Here is a 19185-nt window from a genome sequence, read left to right as displayed (position 1 = left end):
CTTTCGTGGAGGAAGAATGGATTGGAAGTAGACAGCTGCAGGGATACCGGTGGCTTCATCGACGGGCTGCAGTGATCCTGCAAGCCCCCCATCAATGAATGAAACATTCATAAACCGTAACTCAAACAAAGGAGCTCTAACATTATCAATACACATTCAACTTACCTGTTTAATTAAGTTTAGTCTGTCTGCTCTGCTGCTGCGCAGCATTCATTTGCTGCACTTTCTGCACACTTTGACTTTAAATATTGTAAAATATGTATATTTTTTTGGTGATCCTAAAACTCTGTCGTTAAAAACTTTATAGTTTGATGAGAAACCAAACAGTCAGTTGGGTCTTCATTTACATCTACTGTACACATTTGTTAATATGTATTCTTTCTGAACTTTGGAAAGAGGAGAGAAACATTTCATTTTCTTTGCATGAATATTTTAGAGAGAGCGCACATCCCAGGTGCCATTTTACTTGAAATTATATTTGGCTCTTTTTATTTATTACTGCATTTGTTAGCTCAGACGTCCATGATCAAGTCCTTCTTGTTGTTGACCATCAGTACCCTGGACCTGTCTGGTGGACCAAGTGGTTTGAGGTAAATCCTGCTGCCTTTTACCCAAGTGTTCAGAACCTGCATACGCTTACTGAGAAGCCTGGCATGTTTGGCATCCTTTCAGAGTCATCCTTTGAAAGCTAGCTAGTGTTTTTTATTTAAAAAAACATGATGAGTATCGCTGGTTTATCCGTCTCCTTTCTCCTGGGTGGCAGATATTGATGGTATTTAGATCCTTTAGACATGAGAAATGATTGATTCTCATCTTCGTTCCCAGGTTCTAGGCTAATACCGCTAGCAATGCTAGTGCTCCATGAATGGATACAACGTATGTTGGATGTCGTCATCGTTGTCACTTGTTGCTTGGTTCTTCTTAGGGGCCATGGTCAGCTCTCTTTTGGAGATAATCAACTTTTAAGTCACTGGAAGATCGCTGTGAGAGCAGCCGACAGGCTCATGCATCCACTCGGTAACCCAGATTGTGTTTTTTTGGTTTCATCCTCAGTGCAGCATCACTGCAGCAGCTTGTTTTTCCAATACAAATTTCCAGGCAATCATCTGGACTTTTATTTGCTTTTCTTTTATTTCCTGTAGCTTTTTATTCTTCTCTTTTTCACTCAGGCTACGGTGAAGCATCTGGACAAGTTTTACAAACTGCTGAAAGAAGCTGATTTGTTGCCTTTGTAGTTGTCACAGTTTTTGATGATGGCTTTTGTGAAACTGTTTTAGAGATCTGTCTTGAGGCTCAGACACACCTGCACAGAGTTGTGGGCCATAGAATATAAGCACTTCTCTCTGATTCAGGGATTCATTTTACCTGACTAAATGACTTGAATAACCACAAAAAATAATATGGTAGAATCTTTTTTCCACTTGTTCTAGCCTTTTGTTTTTTTACCTCTTTTACATCACATTTATAAAATCAGCAACGTTTTAGAAAATTACATAGAAAGTGCATTAAAAGGCATTTATATTCACGGGAGGAATGACAGTTTTTAGAAAAGTTAACTTAGTGGTGGAATTCAACCTATGTGGTGTTGCCTGTACGTAGGATGAAAACTACTGTCCTTGAAGAATCAATAGCAGCTTTTGATTTGCAGACCGTGCTTTTCCGTTTCCCAGTTAACATCTGCAGGCTTCATTCACGTTAGACAGGCTGTCCCGCTGCGCTCAGTTTGCTGTTTCCAACTGCTGCTGCTGCGTCCAACGGTGCATGTCTGTGATGTGTGCGCATTCCAACAGCCATCCCAGCCGCGTGTGTCCCTCTTCAGATGACACATGGCAAAGCGTTGTACAGCGCCAGCATGGCCTTAAGGAAACAAAGCTCAACCAGACAGATTGCAGCAGGGCACCACAATGCACGAAAAAGAAACAACCCCACAGTTCAACGAAGGTCGGGGCGCAGGCATCATTAGGTTGACAGAGTCTAAAACAGGGTCTACTGGGGTGGGGGAAGTGAGTGACGGTTTTTGACTCAAGGACATGTTGGTATCAGAGGTTAATGATGGAGGCAGCCTTGGTACGCCGCAGGCGTTGTCACTTATCATACTGATACAGAAAGGTTGTGGGTGTTTGTGTTTTCCTGCTGTCTGCATGAGTTTGTGTCCAAATTCTACAGTGGATTTAAAAGGTCCATTTGTTTGAACATGGAAGAAAAAAGCATTTTGAAGAATTTGAGGCACTCTGTTCAACCTATAGGCATATTTGTAGCAGACCTTTACAATTGTGGGATGGTGAGACTGACAGTTTAATTTGCCAAACAATCTCTTATACACGCATAAAAAAAAGTTCATGTCCGCATGTGTAGTGTGTATGACACGTGCGTGTCAAACCATTTTTGTCCTAACATCTCGATTTGATCAGTGCAGTTTTGGTTTCCGGCGCTTTCGTGTTCCCCACAGTTTCATTTATCACAAACACCAATGGAGAACCACAAAGACACTTATTGCTTCAAGGTGAATCCCCTCAAATGGCTCTGTTTGTGTTACAATGTTAAATCGATGAGCTCAGTGACAGCCACCACCAATGGATATCTCACCAGGCAGCAGACCTTTGCATTTCCCTTTGACTTTAAAGAGCTTTAAAGCCTGAAGTGGTGCTATTAAAAAAGTGGCTGCAGTCAGTCCCAGAAGCATTGTAGTCTACTAAAGTCAACAGTTTAAAGTTTATTGCTTTTTTTCTTCTTCTTTTTACTTTCGAGACTTTATTTTTTAACATAACTTCTAAGAAGTGAACAATCAATGTTTTTCATTTATTGCTTAATCTGTCAACATATTATTCCAGAATATAACACATTTCAAAAGAATTTAAATATAATTGAAAGATGATTTTAAGAAATATTTTAGGGCCTTCTTTCCAGCTTTGTTGTGGAAGAATAAACAGTCTCAACAGTACTAAACAAGTTAACATAAGCAAAATGAAACCAAACCAATAAATTCTTCTACAAGGTACAACTGTTGTACCTTTGAGTACATTTATCATCTCATTTGGGCTCATCTGTTCTTTTCTTGCTCAGAACAGGAACCAGCAAGCTCCAGTCTTAATCAAACCACCTTTTACATCAACAGAGTAATGGCTCTGCCAATGTAATTTAACCTGTTCACCTCTACACACCAGCTGAAGTGTGTAACATATTGAGCACAGAGTGTTACTAAAAGAAAAAGAGCCATTTGTGTATTTGAGTTAGCTGACAAAAAAAGGCCATTGTAGCTGCGGCTAAGATGCTGCTCACCCAAGCCTTTTGTGTGTGCATGTGTGTCTGTGTGTGAGAACTTTGCACGTGTGAGGACATTTTTTAGCGATAAATTTACCCTAATAACTACATCACTTTAGAAGGCTTTAGTACCAAGATTTAGGGTTAGGGCTGAGCAGTACTTGTGATGCTGAAGGTATAACATGTGTCAATGTAATACTACCCTATGACAAAAAAATGTATGTCCGGGTGTTTTTTCATTTTATTTTATTTTTTGACAGTTTTATGTATTTAGAAGCAAAATAAATAAAGAAAACTGTGGTACCTGTCTAAATGCACATGTATCTTGCATTGTCTGCAGTCCACATTTAACATGTTATTTTTAAGACTATTAGCAGTTGTCAATTTTGTTTGTGTTTTGGTAGATTTATGTTTAAAAAAAAAACATTTGATGGCATCTGATTGCAAACTTGACACAGTTTCTATCTTTGTTGGGTGAAGAACCGCCTGATTTCTTAAATTTGAATGCTACGCAATGACTACGGGTGCATGTGATGTATCACAAACACTACCTAACATTCTTCAACCCATCATCTTAACCTCCATTGATGTTTTAAAAGAGCCAATTATGTGGTAACATCCAACCTAAGATTAGCTAAAAATCCCAAAACTCGGAAAGCCACGATTCAGCATTTCTTTGTAAACTTGTCGAAATGACTTGGCATACCCCACACTATGAAACAGAGTACAAAACTACCAGATAATGAAAATTTATATATTTTTTTTTATTATTTGTATTACTATTATTACTATTGTAGTTTTTTTTTAATAAATTTTGATTTTAAACAAAAGAAAATCAACAGAAAGTAAGTGAACTGAATGAAAGTTATGGGCTGTGGGTGAAAAGGGAGCCCAGCTCTGTCATCAGTCAGATGGGTTTTATACAGAATGGTGGAGGGCCCAGATGGTGAGAGCAAGTTTTGGTGTTCACTGGTTTGCCGACTGACCTAGAAGCTCCTCTAGAGGTAACTGATGAACTGAGCAGAGTTTATCTCTGTACAACAGCTCAGGTCTGGTTCTTAATATTTGAGGTCCAAGTCTCCTTAATCCAAACCCACATGTAGCGCTCCAACGCAGAAGAAGTCCATCCAAGTCGGCGAGAGTCAAATCCGAATAACAAAAGTCTCACCAATATATGAATTAAATAAATAATAGTAGCAGTAAGCTGGCCTCACATTCGGACAAGGCTGGCAAGCGGAGAATGAAAACTGGATGGGAGAGATGGAGCAGAAAACGGATACTGGTCACTTTAGATCCAGCATAGGGCTGGTTGATGGCTTAAAAACAGGCGACCGACTGGCACCAATATGAGGGAAAAGTAAAGGTTAAATTGCTCATGAACAGATGGAACTAATGAGCCAGATTACCTGCAGCAGGTGAGCTGGAGCTGACAGGCGTGGGCTGGAGACAAACCCAGAAAATGATCTGGGTCACAAACTTACTGATAAACTCATGAATGATAATATTAGTTCAGGTTCAAAGAGTAAACTTTTTTCTTTTATCTTTAGTAAATCACTTAAAAGAGAAATTTAAAGTTAAATGTTTTTAATAAGTTTTCACAATAAACAATCTGCATGATAAACATTTTTAAATTAAATGTCATTTTTTTTATTGTCAAATAATGCCAATAATTACCTTTTTCAGTTTATCGTAAAATTCCTAGCCATAACACTGGGTCTATTTTTGAGTATCTTTTAACATTTTGCCATGTTTGTCCCCTACAGCATGCCGTCCAGGCTTTTACAAAGCTTACGCTGGAAATATCAAGTGTTCAAAGTGTCCGCCGCACAGTTTCAGTTATGGAGAAGGGTCCTTCATCTGCCGCTGTGAGAAAGGATTCTTCCGAGCCGAGAAAGACCCTCCAACCATGGCTTGCACGCGTAAGTATTCATTTCCTATTGTGTTTTGGTTTTTTTTTACCTTTCATTTTGATTTCTGCGAGTTCTTTTTGCTTTCCGAAATGTTTTTTTTTTTTTAAGGAAATCGGGAAAGGCAGACACTATGGGACATCACTCATTGAATGATGACTTTTGCCCATCATTTCAACTAAAAGTAATTTGACATGAAGTGATATTGGATCTCATCATCCAATCAGCGATTCCCTATAAAAACTACCTTTTTCATTTTCTCTTTGTTTTTCATTTTTCTAGAATTTCATTTTGTTTTTCTGGAATTTACTCTTGTGTTCTGAAGCGCTTTTTTGTTTTTTACATTTTGGTTTCTGGGGAAAAAAAATCTTGTTTTCTAAAATATAATACTGATATCAAAGAATTTGTTAGCTTTTTTATTTGTTGTACTGATCTTTTAAATGTTTTTGCATTGAGCGATTTGTTTATGTGCTTTGCACTTCAGGGCCACCATAGTTTATGGCAAGGTAATGTTGTAATCTATTTTTGATATGCAGAATTCTAGCAGAGTAATTATCTTTTATAATAAGCTTGAATTGTGTATTGCTGTTTTATAATAAGAATAAAATAAATATCCAGTCCCTGATGAGGATAAAACATTGGATAACGATCAAATCTCAAACAATGTGATCAGCCCCAATTTCCGATCACTTGATCATATCGGGACAACCCTAAATATACATGTACATAACTATCTGACATTTTTTATGAATGTTGCTTAAAATAAACAACTGCAGGTCAGACTAAAAGGCAAAATCAAAAAAAGTTTGAGAGTAAAACTGACATTCATCAATGTCAGTACTATTGCTGAAACAGCAATAGTCTTTTTTTTTATCAGGGGCTTATTTAACTTCAATTATTTTACTTTTAAGTTCATTCTAAAAATGTCTTGTTTTGAACCAGGCAGTCTCACCAAATTATAACTTTGTCTGGAGAACTCTTTGATTTCTCCAGGAGTCGATGTGCCCTTAATCCAGATGTGTCTTTGGGACTTACTTGTGTGAAACAGAACATTAGGAAATCTCTGGATGAATTACACGGCTTTTGTTCGGCTGCCTCGCCGTCACCAGTGGTTCACTGACTGTCATTATGACTTTGTATTTGCATTAAATTACAGTTTAACCAGACTAATCCTCCTTTAATTAAAAAGCAATTTACCTGTCACCGAGATAGACGGGGGTTGAGGCTGAGAGCTATCTACAATGGAAGACTTTTTTTGTCTTTCATGTCGAGACAAAAGCCAAGTCAGTGTTGCTGTAGGTTTGTGGCTTCTTTGCAGAGTTTGTTGGTTTTTTGTGTGTTTTGTTTTAAACATAAACCTGAGCAATCAAAACTGCTGCGTTATTCTTTGAATTTGTGCATTTGAATCATATTCAAATATATTAAATGTCATAATGCTGTTTTCATGATCTCATTTCCAGCTCTTATTTGAAAGACAACTTGGGTGGCTGTTTGACATTTTTTGCTAAACTTGAGTAAAAGCCTCATCAAACAGATTTGGATAAAAGAATCATATTGTTTAGAAGCAGCTATTAAGCTTTGGAGAGCTTTTAGTTGTGTGGAAGTGAACCTTTAACACATCTCACCTGCCTGAATTTATGAAGATTTTGTTTACCTCTCCTGCCACAAGCAGATTCCAACTCTTCAAGGCTGCTTTGACTCTGAACACAGTGTACATGGGTGGAGGGTAGTGTGTCAAATTTGCTTTTGCAAGACTTGCATGAGTAATGTAAACTATTTGTTTGAAGTGTAAGTCAGAAAGAAAGACGAAACGAAGTTTAAAGGCTGAGAGCCTCTGGGATTTGAGAGGAAGAAAGAGGAGATGTCACGGGTGGAGAGAAAGGTGAGAGTAAAGTGTAAGGGCTGGATGGAGGAGACATTGAAGAGAAAGAAAGACGAGCACCGATACCAATCTGCCCCCCAGAGGAGAATGAGGGCTGATTGATGGCAGTGGGGCTGTTCTGCAGGAGGGGAGGTGGGTGGATTTGTTGGAGAGAATGGAGGAGGTGAGATGACGGCCGATAGGTGAAGGAAGAGATAAAGAGGGAGGATGGACGCACACTGACAGCAGCGGCTGAGCTGTAGGAGGAGCTATGCTGTCTGTTGAGATTTTTAGCTGGAAGAGAACCGGGGGGGGGGGGGGGGGGGGGTACAACCCATTGTCCTGGAAGACAGTGTGCTTGGCAGAACGGGAGTGTTCAAATCCCTCTGGCCCTTTAACTCCACCCCTGTTGACAGCTGACTGCCCACCTTAGCACAGTACTGACCCTGACACACAAACACACACACAGGGAGCAACAAAAGAAACAACAACTTGGACCGCCCACTGCTGCAGAGATGGAAAATAAAGTTATATGTTTTGAATTTTAAAGAACCTAGAAAGAACCTATATATTGTTTTGTTACTGTTTTAGTACTGATTTTACAAATCCTTTCTTTAAACTGCAATAAAAGACTTGACTTTCTAAAGATTAATCAAACTATCTGAGTTAGTCAGGAGAAGATTTTAGACTTGATTAACCTGAAGCTACAAACTTCAATGCTTAATCGGGGAGCCAAAAAACGTAATTTTTTTCCCCTTAAATCCCAATAATATAAGATGAATGTAGAGTATTAATTATCCTAACATCTACAAAATCTCAGAAACAGTTCTGTTTATTTGAAATCCTAGGATGTGATGGTGCAATAAAGAGATTTGGCATTAAAAATGTATCTAGAATAATTGATCAATGCTCAAACAAAGTGTAACAACAGGAATTTCTTTGAGAGAATGCCTTAAGGTTGGAAAAGATGAGCTTCTACATACAATGGAAGTGAATGAGTTCATTTTTAATCAGCATACACAAACTTGTAAAACTGAGGCAACCACAGGGATAGGCATTGACAGAAAACAATAGAGCAGTCTCAGAAAAGGTCAAATTAAAGTCGTAGAAGCTGGTTCAAGGCATATTTTAAGGAGAGCGCAGTCGTGTCTTGGAGTGTCTTTAGGTTTACAGCCATCTCAAGGGTTGTTAGAAAAGGAAGCTATGTTTTTTGGGCATATGGTAGTGTTCATGAATTATTCTTGAGGATAATGTAAGTTCCATGCACTTATGACATACAGGTGGTGGTGTTTTACGGTGCCCTTCCGTTCTAGTAGCTTGAAAAGCATGAGCCACAGCTGCCCTCACAGCTACGGGCTGCTTGTGGGAAGAAAATGGGCAAACTTGTATGAAACACACAAGGAGCACACAATTATCATGTGAAAAGCGTTCATGGGCCCCTTGCGCAATCTTCAGGGATTGGCAGAGAGTTTGAAAATTGAAAAATCTATGACACGCCTGCTTCTCACCTACTTCCCTCTTAATTGGTTAATTGTTTTCCTGTTTCTCTTTATTTCTCCTTATTTCTTTCTTTAGTATAATATATTATATCTTCTGTCATTTTCTGCCGCTTAACTCCTTCTACAATTTTTCAGCTATTTTAACCATTCAACTATTGAAATGTTCAGCTCTTTCAGCTTTTTCCATCTATGACTTTTGGTCCTTCAAATTCTTGAACTTTTCAAGATACTCCAGGATTTCCAGTATTTTTGCCTCCATTGAAATACATGGGGAACCCTTGAAAACCTTTGCTTCTTTCTGTGGTGCAGAAGCTCGCTGGTTCGACACCCACTGCTCGCGTTTTTCACAAAAATACGTTATTGTGCTGTTTTCACTTTATTTATGGTCACCTTTGTTCATTTCTTTTTTTATTTATTCATTTAGTCTTTGCCAATTATTACCCTTTAAGCTTCATTTTCATTCATACAGCATTCAACCCTGCATTTTCTTCTGGAAAAGCAGCTTCTTCTAGTTACCCTTGCGTTTTATATAAATGTTTTTATATAAGTGTTCATGGCTCGTAGCATGCCAGTAGATAAAAAGTACATGAAGGTTTTCAAAAAGCTCAGCGAGTGGTTAACAACCTTAACTTAAGGGGTCAAATTCAAAACATTTTTGTTTGAATCTTAGAAACAAAAATGTAATGGCAAGACTATTTGAAGTGGTAAATAACTCAAAAATCAATTGTCAACTGAAAAACCTAAGAGATTCCTTTGTGAAAAATAATTCAAAGAATTAAATGTGTCTAACTAACTTGTTGTCATTTCAGAATATTAAAAAAATAACTATCTCTGATTTGACTTTTGCCTTTCCTTCTCATTCACAGGCCCTCCAACTCCTCCTCGTAATTTGATATTTGCCATCAAGGACACCTCCCTAATGCTGGAGTGGTCCCCCCCTAGCGATACCGGAGGCCGTCGTGATCTCACCTACAACGTTCAGTGCAAACGCTGCGATTCCAAGCCCAACCACTGCAAACTCTGTGAGGAGGAGCTTCGTTTCCTTCCGCGATCTTTGGGTCTCACCAATGCCACGGTTACTATCATGGATTTCTCAGCACACGCCAACTACACCTTTGAGATTGAGTCGTTGAATGGCGTATCAAGCCTCAGTTCTTTCCCCCGCCAAGTTGCAGCTATCACCGTCAGCACGGATCAGGGCGGTAAGTGAAGAGCAAGATTTTACTTTCTTTTTTTAGAGCTTTGTAAACAAAGCAGCAGCTGATTAAGCAGTTGGAAAACGACTTATCTGCTTTGTTGCTCTTCTGTTTGTGCCGATAAGAATAGATGGATTCAGAGTTGCTTTTATCTGATAAACTAATGGAATTGAATTTAAATGTTTCATTGCCATTTCCTTGTTTAGACCCATTTGTTAGAGCTTAACTAACTTAAATTAGGAAAAGTGGGTTTGGGGAAGGAAAGTTCTCCACTATGAGACCAAGACGGAATTCTTTTTAGTGTGAATGCACGTTTCTTGGTAGTTAGATGTGTTTTATAAAATTGTAACATGATAAAGACTTAGTAGTTGACAAAGATCTCATTATTTTAAATTGACTCAATGTGTGTTCTGACGAGCTTTAAACTGAAAAAAGTTAGAATTAAACTCATTTGCTCATGTCATGCCTACTTCATGCAGCTGAAGGTTCTGCATGCGGTGAGGCCTAGTTGACAAGCTGTCCAACTCAGAGCCAAATAGAAGCTTATGGGATCAAAACCAAGCAGGTTTTAATGTCTAATCCTAGAACACTTTTTTTGTTTCATAAAAAGATGTTTTAAATCACTAAATCACACTGTACCCAAATTTATAATTTTTTGTTGAGGTATATTGTTCCAAATCACAACACCAATCCATTTAATTTTTCGATTCCATTGTTACCTTGAAAGCTCACATAAGATGCTTCTCTGCATCCATGGTAATGGTGTACATACTTAACAAACTGTGGCATTCAGATAAAGCACTGCTATGGTTGGATCTCCACCACTCCTATTCTTTTCCAGACTACACATCTTCACTACCTGACATCACCTTTTAGATAAATAAAAAAAAGTGTCTGGATGGCATTGGGGCATCCTCACCTTAAGTCATCCTTACCCCAAGCATGGCCGACTCTGATCAAAATGGTTGATTTGACTTTTGTAATCACTCAGCTTCATGTTTGGGTTCGGTGACACAAACTGCTTGGTGGCAGGTTAGAACAGATGGGCCAGAGTTTGGTATAGCCTACTGTGGCTCTGCCGGATTTTGTCTAAGCACCAACAACTTATTTTCAATGGTAACGATGCAGTAACCATAAAAACACTTTAAAAACTCATTATCTGCTCATTTCAGCAATAAAGCTGTTGTTCATAACACTTTTGATCACTTCATTAGGCTAGATCTATACCCTTTCTCAAACTTTACTCCAAACAGGATGTAGCATGCCTTCACTTTGACTAATTCACCATACAAGGCAGTTCTAGAATCGTAATGCCTATTTGTATGAATTCTATAATCAAAATTTAGATTGTGTAATACCTGTAGATTGTATCAGTCAAGTTGTTTTTACCAAAAACTAAGCATATTTCCAATGACCTAGACAGAATTCTTTGAACGTACATGATCATGAAAAGAACATGATGTTTTAAAAATGAGAAAATTTGGATTAGGATGAACTATAATATTTGCTATTTATTATTTTATCTCTAAAACGTCATGAAATGAAAAGGATTCTAAGGTTAAACTAAATCAGACTGAGTCAAATGATCCCCAACAAAGTGCAGATGGGGGCTGGAAAAAGTGTTTAAAAAAGAAGAAAAGAAAAGGACAATGGCTAACTAAAAGCACTGATCTGATTGATCGCACTGGTAACAGCAAATTGAATAAATGTTTGTGTTTGCAAGAATCAATATTTCTGTGAACAGTACAGGGGAAAAAAGGATACGAGAGACACAAAGATATTGACATGCAATAATGACAAAAAAGGGAAAAAAAAGCGTTAGAGACCAACAAAGAACAGCAAAAGTAATATAAACAAGTGCACACAACAGAAAAATATATACACCTCATCACATTATGCACAGTTGCCTAAATACATTCCATCCCAGCCGCTGGGAAATGAGCCAAAGTAAAAATCTGAATAGTTTCCTTGCAGCCTTGAAGCATCTTGCAAAATATCTGCCATTGAGTAGAAGAATGTGATGGATTCTACCTGCTTACATTTTGGCAAGTTTAGAATAGTGGTGTGATTGCTTCATTTCAGGATTCCCATGTGCAGGGAGCCAAAAGCAAGACCGAGGGATTGACTGGTAGCAATATTCCTAACATGCTCTGTCTGCAGGCTTGAAGGTGAAGAACACCGACACGCATTATTTATGAGCCTGAATTTACAGAACACCTTTATCCAGGTTTCTGACAGCAAGGGGTTTGAAATCTGTTCACTCGAATGAGTGTGCTGCAACCTTGCGACATGTTCTCTTGTTTTCCTTGAAGGTAACTGTGACTAAAACTGGATTTACTCTGTCATAGATATTTCTTGACTATGGAATAAAAAACAGAGGGAACATTCCTTTTCTTTTGTCTGCATAGCTGCATTCACACCAGGCATGTTCAACGCGTTTAGCACATGGTGTTCACACCGGACTGTCGTTACCCTATACTAGTCGCTACTATACTTATGTCCGCTACCTACAGTTGAAAAAAGGCTTGGTGCAAAACGTCAAAGCGGTGCAAATCTATGTCACGGTTTCTGTTTCTTTGCCCTTGTGGTTTGTTTCCTTTTTGTTCTGTGATGTTTTCAGTTCACTTCCTGTTTTATTTTGTAGGGTTTCCTTTTTCGTTTTTTTATTGTGAGTTTTACTTTGGTTCCCCATCCTGCCTGATTGTGTTCACCTGTGTCTCGTTTGTCTGTATGTATTAAAGTCTTGTCATTCCCTTCCTCCTGTGCTGGTCCATAGTTTGTAACTGTGCTGTTCCTCGGTTTTGAGCATTTGTCTTTCAAGTATTCTAGCCTGCTGAAGCAGTGGTTTTGGTTTTTGTAATTTTTGTTATTAAACGACCATTCCCTGCATCCTCCTGCCTCCTCTCCTCTCTGCGCCTGGGTACTTCCCTTCTCCCCCGTTACATTATGGACCAGCCTGACATGTACCCAGCAGAGAGTGACGTTGGGTGCTTTGGAGCGATCTGCCAGGAGGCGGATGGACACCAGCCGGATGTCTTCCTTTATCCAGGGGTGCGTGACATGCGGCTCCTGGAGGCATATTGCCAGGAAGCAGAGAGGACCAGATGCCCCTGGTCCCAGGTCTCCGGCTACATTTTCGAGGGGAGTTGCCTTGCCTCAAGAGGAGGCCGTCGTCGTCACCGCCGCCCTCACCGTAAGCCCTCCCCTGACTCCTGGATGGAGCTGGACATTCTCCTGCCACGGGCCTTCCTGGACCCTCTGGACCAGGACCTGTGGCTGTGGGAGGACCCTTACCTGGAGGAGGAGGGGGTCGAGACCCAGGGGACTTTGGAGGGTTTTCAGCTCCCCGCCTCCTTCTTCAATGGGAGTCGACTGGCTGTAAGAGGGGGCCGCCGTCGTCGCTGCCGCCCTACTCGACGTCCCGTCCTGGTTCCGGAGGTGGACCTGGAAGCACGCCAACCCGGTCCTGCGTCCAGGAGGGAGCCGGACCCACCACGACCCGTTCCGGCTCCAAGGAGGTTGCTGGACGCAACTCCTCCCGTTCCTGCTCCCAGGAGGGTCCCGAACGCTCCACGACCCGTTCCGGCTCCAAGGAGGTTGCTGGACGCAACTCCTCCCGTTCCTGCTCCCAGGAGGGTCCCGGACGCTCCGCGACCTGTTCTTGCTCCGACGAGGGTGCCGGACCCACCACGGCCCGTTCCGGCTCCGAGGAGGTTGCCGGACGCAACCCCTCCCGTTCCTGCTCCCAGGAGGGTTCCGGTAGCTCCATGATCCGTTCCGGCTCCGAGGAGGTTGCCGGACGCAACCCCTCCCGTTCCTGCTCCAAGGAGGGTCCCGGAGGCTCCACGACCTGTTCCTGCTCCGAGGAGAGTGTCGGACCCACCACGACCCGTTCCGGCTCCGAGGAGGTTGCCGGACGCCACCCCTCGCGTTCCTGCTGCGGACCCCGAGCCCGAGCCGCCTGCCGCGGGCCCTGACCCCGAGCCGCCTGCCGCGGGCCCCAAGCCACCTGCCGCGGACCCCGAGCCGCCTGCCGCGGACCCTGAGCCCGAGCTGCCTGCAGCGGACCCCGAGCCACCTGCCGCGGACCCCGAGCCCTAGACGCCTGCCGCGAACCCCGAGCCGCCTGCCGCGGAGCACGAGCCGCCTGCCGCGGAGCCCGAGCCGCCTGCCGCGGAGCCCGAGCCGCCTGCCGCGGAGCCCGAGCCGCCTGCCGCGGACCCCGAGCCGCCTGCCGCGGACCCCGAGCCGCCTGCCGCGGACCCCGAGCCGCCTGCCGCGGACCCCGAGCCGCCTGCCGCGGACCCAGAGCCGCCTGCCGCAGAGCCCGGAGCCGTCTCACCGGACTGCTGTTGGCCCTTGGATTGCCCTTTCGGGCCCCCTCCTCCTGGACTCTTGGAGGAAACTCGGTGCGGTTCCTTGAGGAGGGGGTTATGTCACGGTTTCTGTTTCTTTGCCCTTGTGGTTTGTTTCCTTTTTGTTCTGTGATGTTTTCAGTTCACTTCCTGTTTTATTTTGTAGGGTTTCCTGTTTCGTTTTTGTTGTGCGTTTTACTTTGGTTCCCCATCCTGCCTGATTGTGTTCACCTGTGTCTCGTTTGTCTGTATGTATTTAAGTCTTGTCATTCCCTTCCTCCTGTGCTGGTCCATAGTTTGTAACTGTGCTGTTCCTCGGTTTTGAGCATTTGTCTTTCGAGTATTCTAGCCTACTGAAGCAGTGGTTTTGGTTTTTGTAGTTTTTGTTATTAAACCCCCATTCCGTTATTAAACCCCCATTCCCTGCATCCTCCTGCCTCTTCTCCTCTCTGCGCCTGGGTACTTCCCTTCTCCCCCGTTACAAGCAAAAAGTCTGCTTTCAAGCTGAAGTTATGAGAATGTGTAATACATACAATTGTCTGTACATGTATATTTGCACGATGTTTTGCATTTTAAGTCATTTATCAGCTGTTAGTGTACAACAGCAGTTAAATAAATACATTTGATGAAGACAGACACTATATTGTGCATACTGTTTTTATTGTGCATTTATAGGTGTAAATGTAAACATATGTAAATACTAGTTATAGCTACAATTTTTGCTTTTACTTTTTTGTATTTATTTTTAGCTGTGTAGTGATGATCTCTTTTATCTTTCCTATTTTGTATACGATGTTCTCTCGCTATCATGGTTCACTTTTTGCGGTTTTGGGTATTATTTCAGTACCATTTTGCATTCTTTTTCTTTTTTTTTAGGGCTGTGTACTACATCCCGCTTGGCTGTTGACCTTGTCAATCGGCCTCCTCCGTGCCATGTCTGTAGTCCAGAATATGTTATGTTTTGTTAAATCTACAGATATCTTTGATCGTGAGCAAATCTTTGTTTTCATTCTATAATACATTTTTTATAATGACAATAAATTAACTTAATTCTCCTAAAACTGTAGTGTTTCCTAACTATGAAAAGATATACCACACACCTTTTGTGCATTTGTAACAGCTATGGAACTCAGAAATGCTGCATTTGAGGTACTTTTAAGCCCTACTTTTACAGGACAATCTTAAACTTCAACGCTATGGAAATGGTAGACTGATTTTAACAATCGCACAATCTTTTCACCAGAGATCTTTGTTACTTTATTTATTATTAAATTATACATGATGCAGGGACTGAATTGTTGAGTTTCAAGTGCAAAAAGCAGTTCTAAATTTTATTCTTTTTTTACTTGAAATGTTCCTTGGGTGTATACATGTGAATTTGTTTTTGTTTGTATATATACGATGTTTAATCTAGTATTGATTTACCCTTTAACTATAAAAATTGAATAAGATTCCACATTTGTTTCTCCTTAACCCAATCCGAAAAATACTTTTAGAGGTAGGTGTGGAGTGTTTTCTCTGTTTTCCTCTGTGGGTTTATGCAAGAAGGTTCTTATTTCCTCCTAGACTCCAGTTTATGACACACTTATGCTTCTAATCTGTGACTGTCTGTTCTCCTCCTCCTTTTCTCCTCATCTTCTAACTATTCTCCTATGGCCCTGTCGCATTGATTGCTTTTTCTCCTCCTTCTCTTCTTCTAATCTGTCCCGTTTCTTAACAGATTGTTTTTTTCTCGTTTTGTTTTTTCTCCTCTCGCTGTTTTCCAGCCTCCTTTCTCCATTTCTCTGCTGCTTTGGGAGTCTGGGAGAAATACGTTTTTCTCATGCAGCCAAAACGCGTTAAATGCATTATTTTGTGTCGCTGGGGACAACTCGAGACTGTACATGCAAATCAGTGTTGCACACAGGGTTTTTATTTCATCAAGATGCTCTGTGTAGTACATACAGATCCCTGAGCTGTAGACAAAACCTATTTGAACACTAATATAGCCAGCTGCTGCTTTTTAAGATGCTCAAGGGGAAAGGTAGATTTATGACCTCAGTCAGAGATGAGCAGACGATGCTGTGCTTTTACCACTATCACCTTGACATCAAGTACAGTTTGATTAGTGTAGTTAATTTTAATGTAAATCATGAAAAATCATTGATCACACAGCTGGATGGGTATGTGATAACTGTCCAATGTGACATGCAGCGTATGAGCTCTTGAACCATACGTGTTTCTGGTGTACTTGTAGATTTTTTTGAAAACATTTTTAGATTTTTTATTTTTTTTATTTTATTTTATTATGATTATACTGTTCCAGGTGTTAGTTACTCAGTTTTAGGAGATAATGAATTCACAAGCCCAATTACGAGCTGATGCAACATGTGGTTGCCGTGGTTTTCCTTTGTCTGGAATATGGTTTTGACACCAATCTTATTTTATTTTTAATTATTGCTCCAGGAACACATGTTAAATCAGAAAAAATAGTTCCATAAAATTAACAGTTGTTTTTTTTTTTAAATCAAAGCAAAACTCATTGAGAACTCAGCTTTAATGTAAAAAACAAATAAGTAAGATTTAATTGAATGTAAAATGCATTGTTGTTTTTTAAGGACTCTGTCACCCTCATAACATTTTTTAAGTTATTTTTTTTTGCTTAATAATAGAAAAATGCAAATTCATGAACAAAGTTACAAACTAAACCACTTCAAATTGACTTTCAACCTCATAGGCATGTTAAAATTGTTCCAATCAGCATTTTAGCTTAAAAAACATTTCAACACAATAAATTAGGAAAAATGTGTAAAATGTATTTATTTATTTGCATTTTTTTTCCTTTGTCGCATGCAGAAAAATGTCAACCACACATAATCCTTATTAATATTTCTTTAGATGCACCTTATCCAATGGTGTTGAAGAAATAGTTTTCAGATAGCTGCAAAGACGTTTCATGCAGTCCTTCCATTAGATTCACATTCAATGAAGAATGGGCCTTTATAAAGCAGACTGAAAATGTATTCTTTGATGTCATCCATTACATTCTGCAAGGTCAAAACAAAGCCTGAAGCTACGTTTAACCCAAATGCCATTCATCTGGCGAGGGCGGTTGATTTAAATGTTAAGACAATGTAAACACACAGTGAGAGGTCCTGCATTACGAATTGAGCTGCCGATGCAGCACAATTTGTGAGCAACATCAGGTTTTTGGCAGTGCAGCAAAACTCAGTGGTGAATTTTCCGGATCTGAAAAATCTGAACTTTGACAAATATTCATGTGCTGTCAGCCAATCAGAATCTCAGTTTTGGTAATGACTGGTTGATGATGTTATCAGACGATGGAGTCCAAAACCAACATGGAGGAGAAGCTCTTTATTTCTGTTTGTGCTTGTTCCAAACATAATTTCTTATTTCTATCATGACAAGAATAAGAGGAACCTTGCTCAGAAAGGCATAAGCGAGGATATTGAAAGAGTAAGTTGTAAAATGCTTTACAATATTTTACTATTGATACAGAACAATCCAGCATATGATCTAAAGTTAGCTGACTTGCATGAGCTAACTTACTAGATTTGCACCAGTGAGTTGATGTTTATTTAGAGGATCTCTGCAGAAAAAGGTGAAAGAAAGTACGGGGATTTTTTTTTTGAAAGATAGGAGAAGTGGGTCACCAGCAAGTTCAGAGAAGAAGTGGCAGTATTCTGCGGTCCTCTCTTTCCTGGGCCTGTTTTTCTCCCAGGGGGTTATGAGTGGGAATATGGATCCCAGGTTGGGGTGGAGCAGAGCACAGAATATAAACCTAAGGAAGCAATAGAAGTAGCAGCAGGACTGTCGGAGGCAGCAGGTGTCTTGACATTGACACGTGAACCCACACAGAAAAACCTGTATCTGATCTATCTTTTTTCAAACAGGTGGAACAACACAATATTTCTTTTTCAAAAAGGCAAAATGTAAATTTATTGTATTAAATATGCATTACTGTCATGGCAGTGCCAGCTGATTTTTTTATTTTTATTTATTTTTGTATGAGTGACCCTGGAATCCCTGTAGAAGAGCTTGGGACTGCTTTACCAGAACCTGCTGTTGCTTCTGCTCAAGGTGGTCCATTTTTTGCTGCTAAACCAATAGGTGTGCATAGTATGCATCCAATACGCAGCATTCATTTATGCTAATTATGTTTACAGTGTTTGATCATTTGCACTCCTATTCTTTGAAAAGATATAGTCTTCTATATAGTCTTTATATAAGATTTTAGTTTTTAAGTTTCCTATTGCACCATTTTTTAACAGTACCACTGACAAGGAGAAGGCCCCGGGAGAGGTCATGTTTCAAATTCATAAATTAATTCACAAAAGCATCACTGTTCTGGTTAATTTGGAACAATTGGAGAATGATGAATACTTGTTTTTCTTAAACTAAACGAGGCAGCAATCTTTGCAGGGAATGAAACATATTTTGTCTCCTGAACTTCATTTGTTTTCATCACTCTTCCATACAGCAAAACCTGAATCTTAAAAAAGTAAAAAGATCCATGTTTCAAGAACAAACATCTTGTTTTCTCTCTTGCAAAATAATTTTATCACATTTTTTTTCAATACCAAAATAATCTTAGTTTAAGAAAACATGTCTTGGTGACTAAAATGTTCTTTTCAAAGCAGGAAAAATATCATTTTTGTTACATTTCAGTAACACTTTGTAATAAGGTACCTTTATTAATATTAGTCAATGCATATGCTCTACTTAACTAATAAACTTGTTAACGTGTTAACAGACATCCTTCTCATGGGTTTACAAAGTTTATTTGAGGGATTAGTCTGCAGTTGACTAATGTTTGTTATTCAACCTTAATCAATTCATTAAAAAGTATTAATAGAAGTTTTCTTTTGCAATTGCTTTTCCATATGTATGTATTCACAAATTTTATGCTGCATGTGCACACCATATATACTCTGTGTGTGTGTGTGTGTATATATATATATATATACATATATATATATATAAAGCCAGCGGCTGACAACACTGACACTAAAATCCCAGCAAGTCCAACACCCAAGCACAGCGATTGCTGAAAGAAAAAAAAAGCCAGTTGCTTCCTTGTCAGCAGCTACAAAAACAGCAGTGGCT

General features: G+C 40.0%; 1 protein-coding gene across 2 annotated transcripts in view; it reads left to right on the top strand.

Moving 5' to 3' along the window:
- LOC101161682 (ephrin type-A receptor 6) overlaps nucleotides 1-19185 on the top strand; it is a 203896-nt gene that overhangs the window by 101887 nt on the left and 82824 nt on the right. For both annotated transcript variants that reach the window (XM_078939863.1, XM_023951152.2), the window contains 2 exons: nucleotides 5025-5180; nucleotides 9395-9730. In XM_078939863.1, coding sequence (XP_078795989.1) covers nucleotides 5025-5180; nucleotides 9395-9730 — 492 coding nt within the window. The remainder of the gene's footprint in view (nucleotides 1-5024; nucleotides 5181-9394; nucleotides 9731-19185) is intronic.

The sequence above is a fragment of the Oryzias latipes genome, chromosome 21, assembly GCF_053564925.1.
Source record: "Oryzias latipes strain Hd-rR chromosome 21, Olatipes_Hd-rR_3.1".
Lineage (NCBI taxonomy): Eukaryota > Metazoa > Chordata > Actinopteri > Beloniformes > Adrianichthyidae > Oryzias > Oryzias latipes.
The sequence above is the reverse complement of the archived record's forward strand: the minus strand, read 5'-3'. Positions and strand labels throughout refer to the sequence as shown.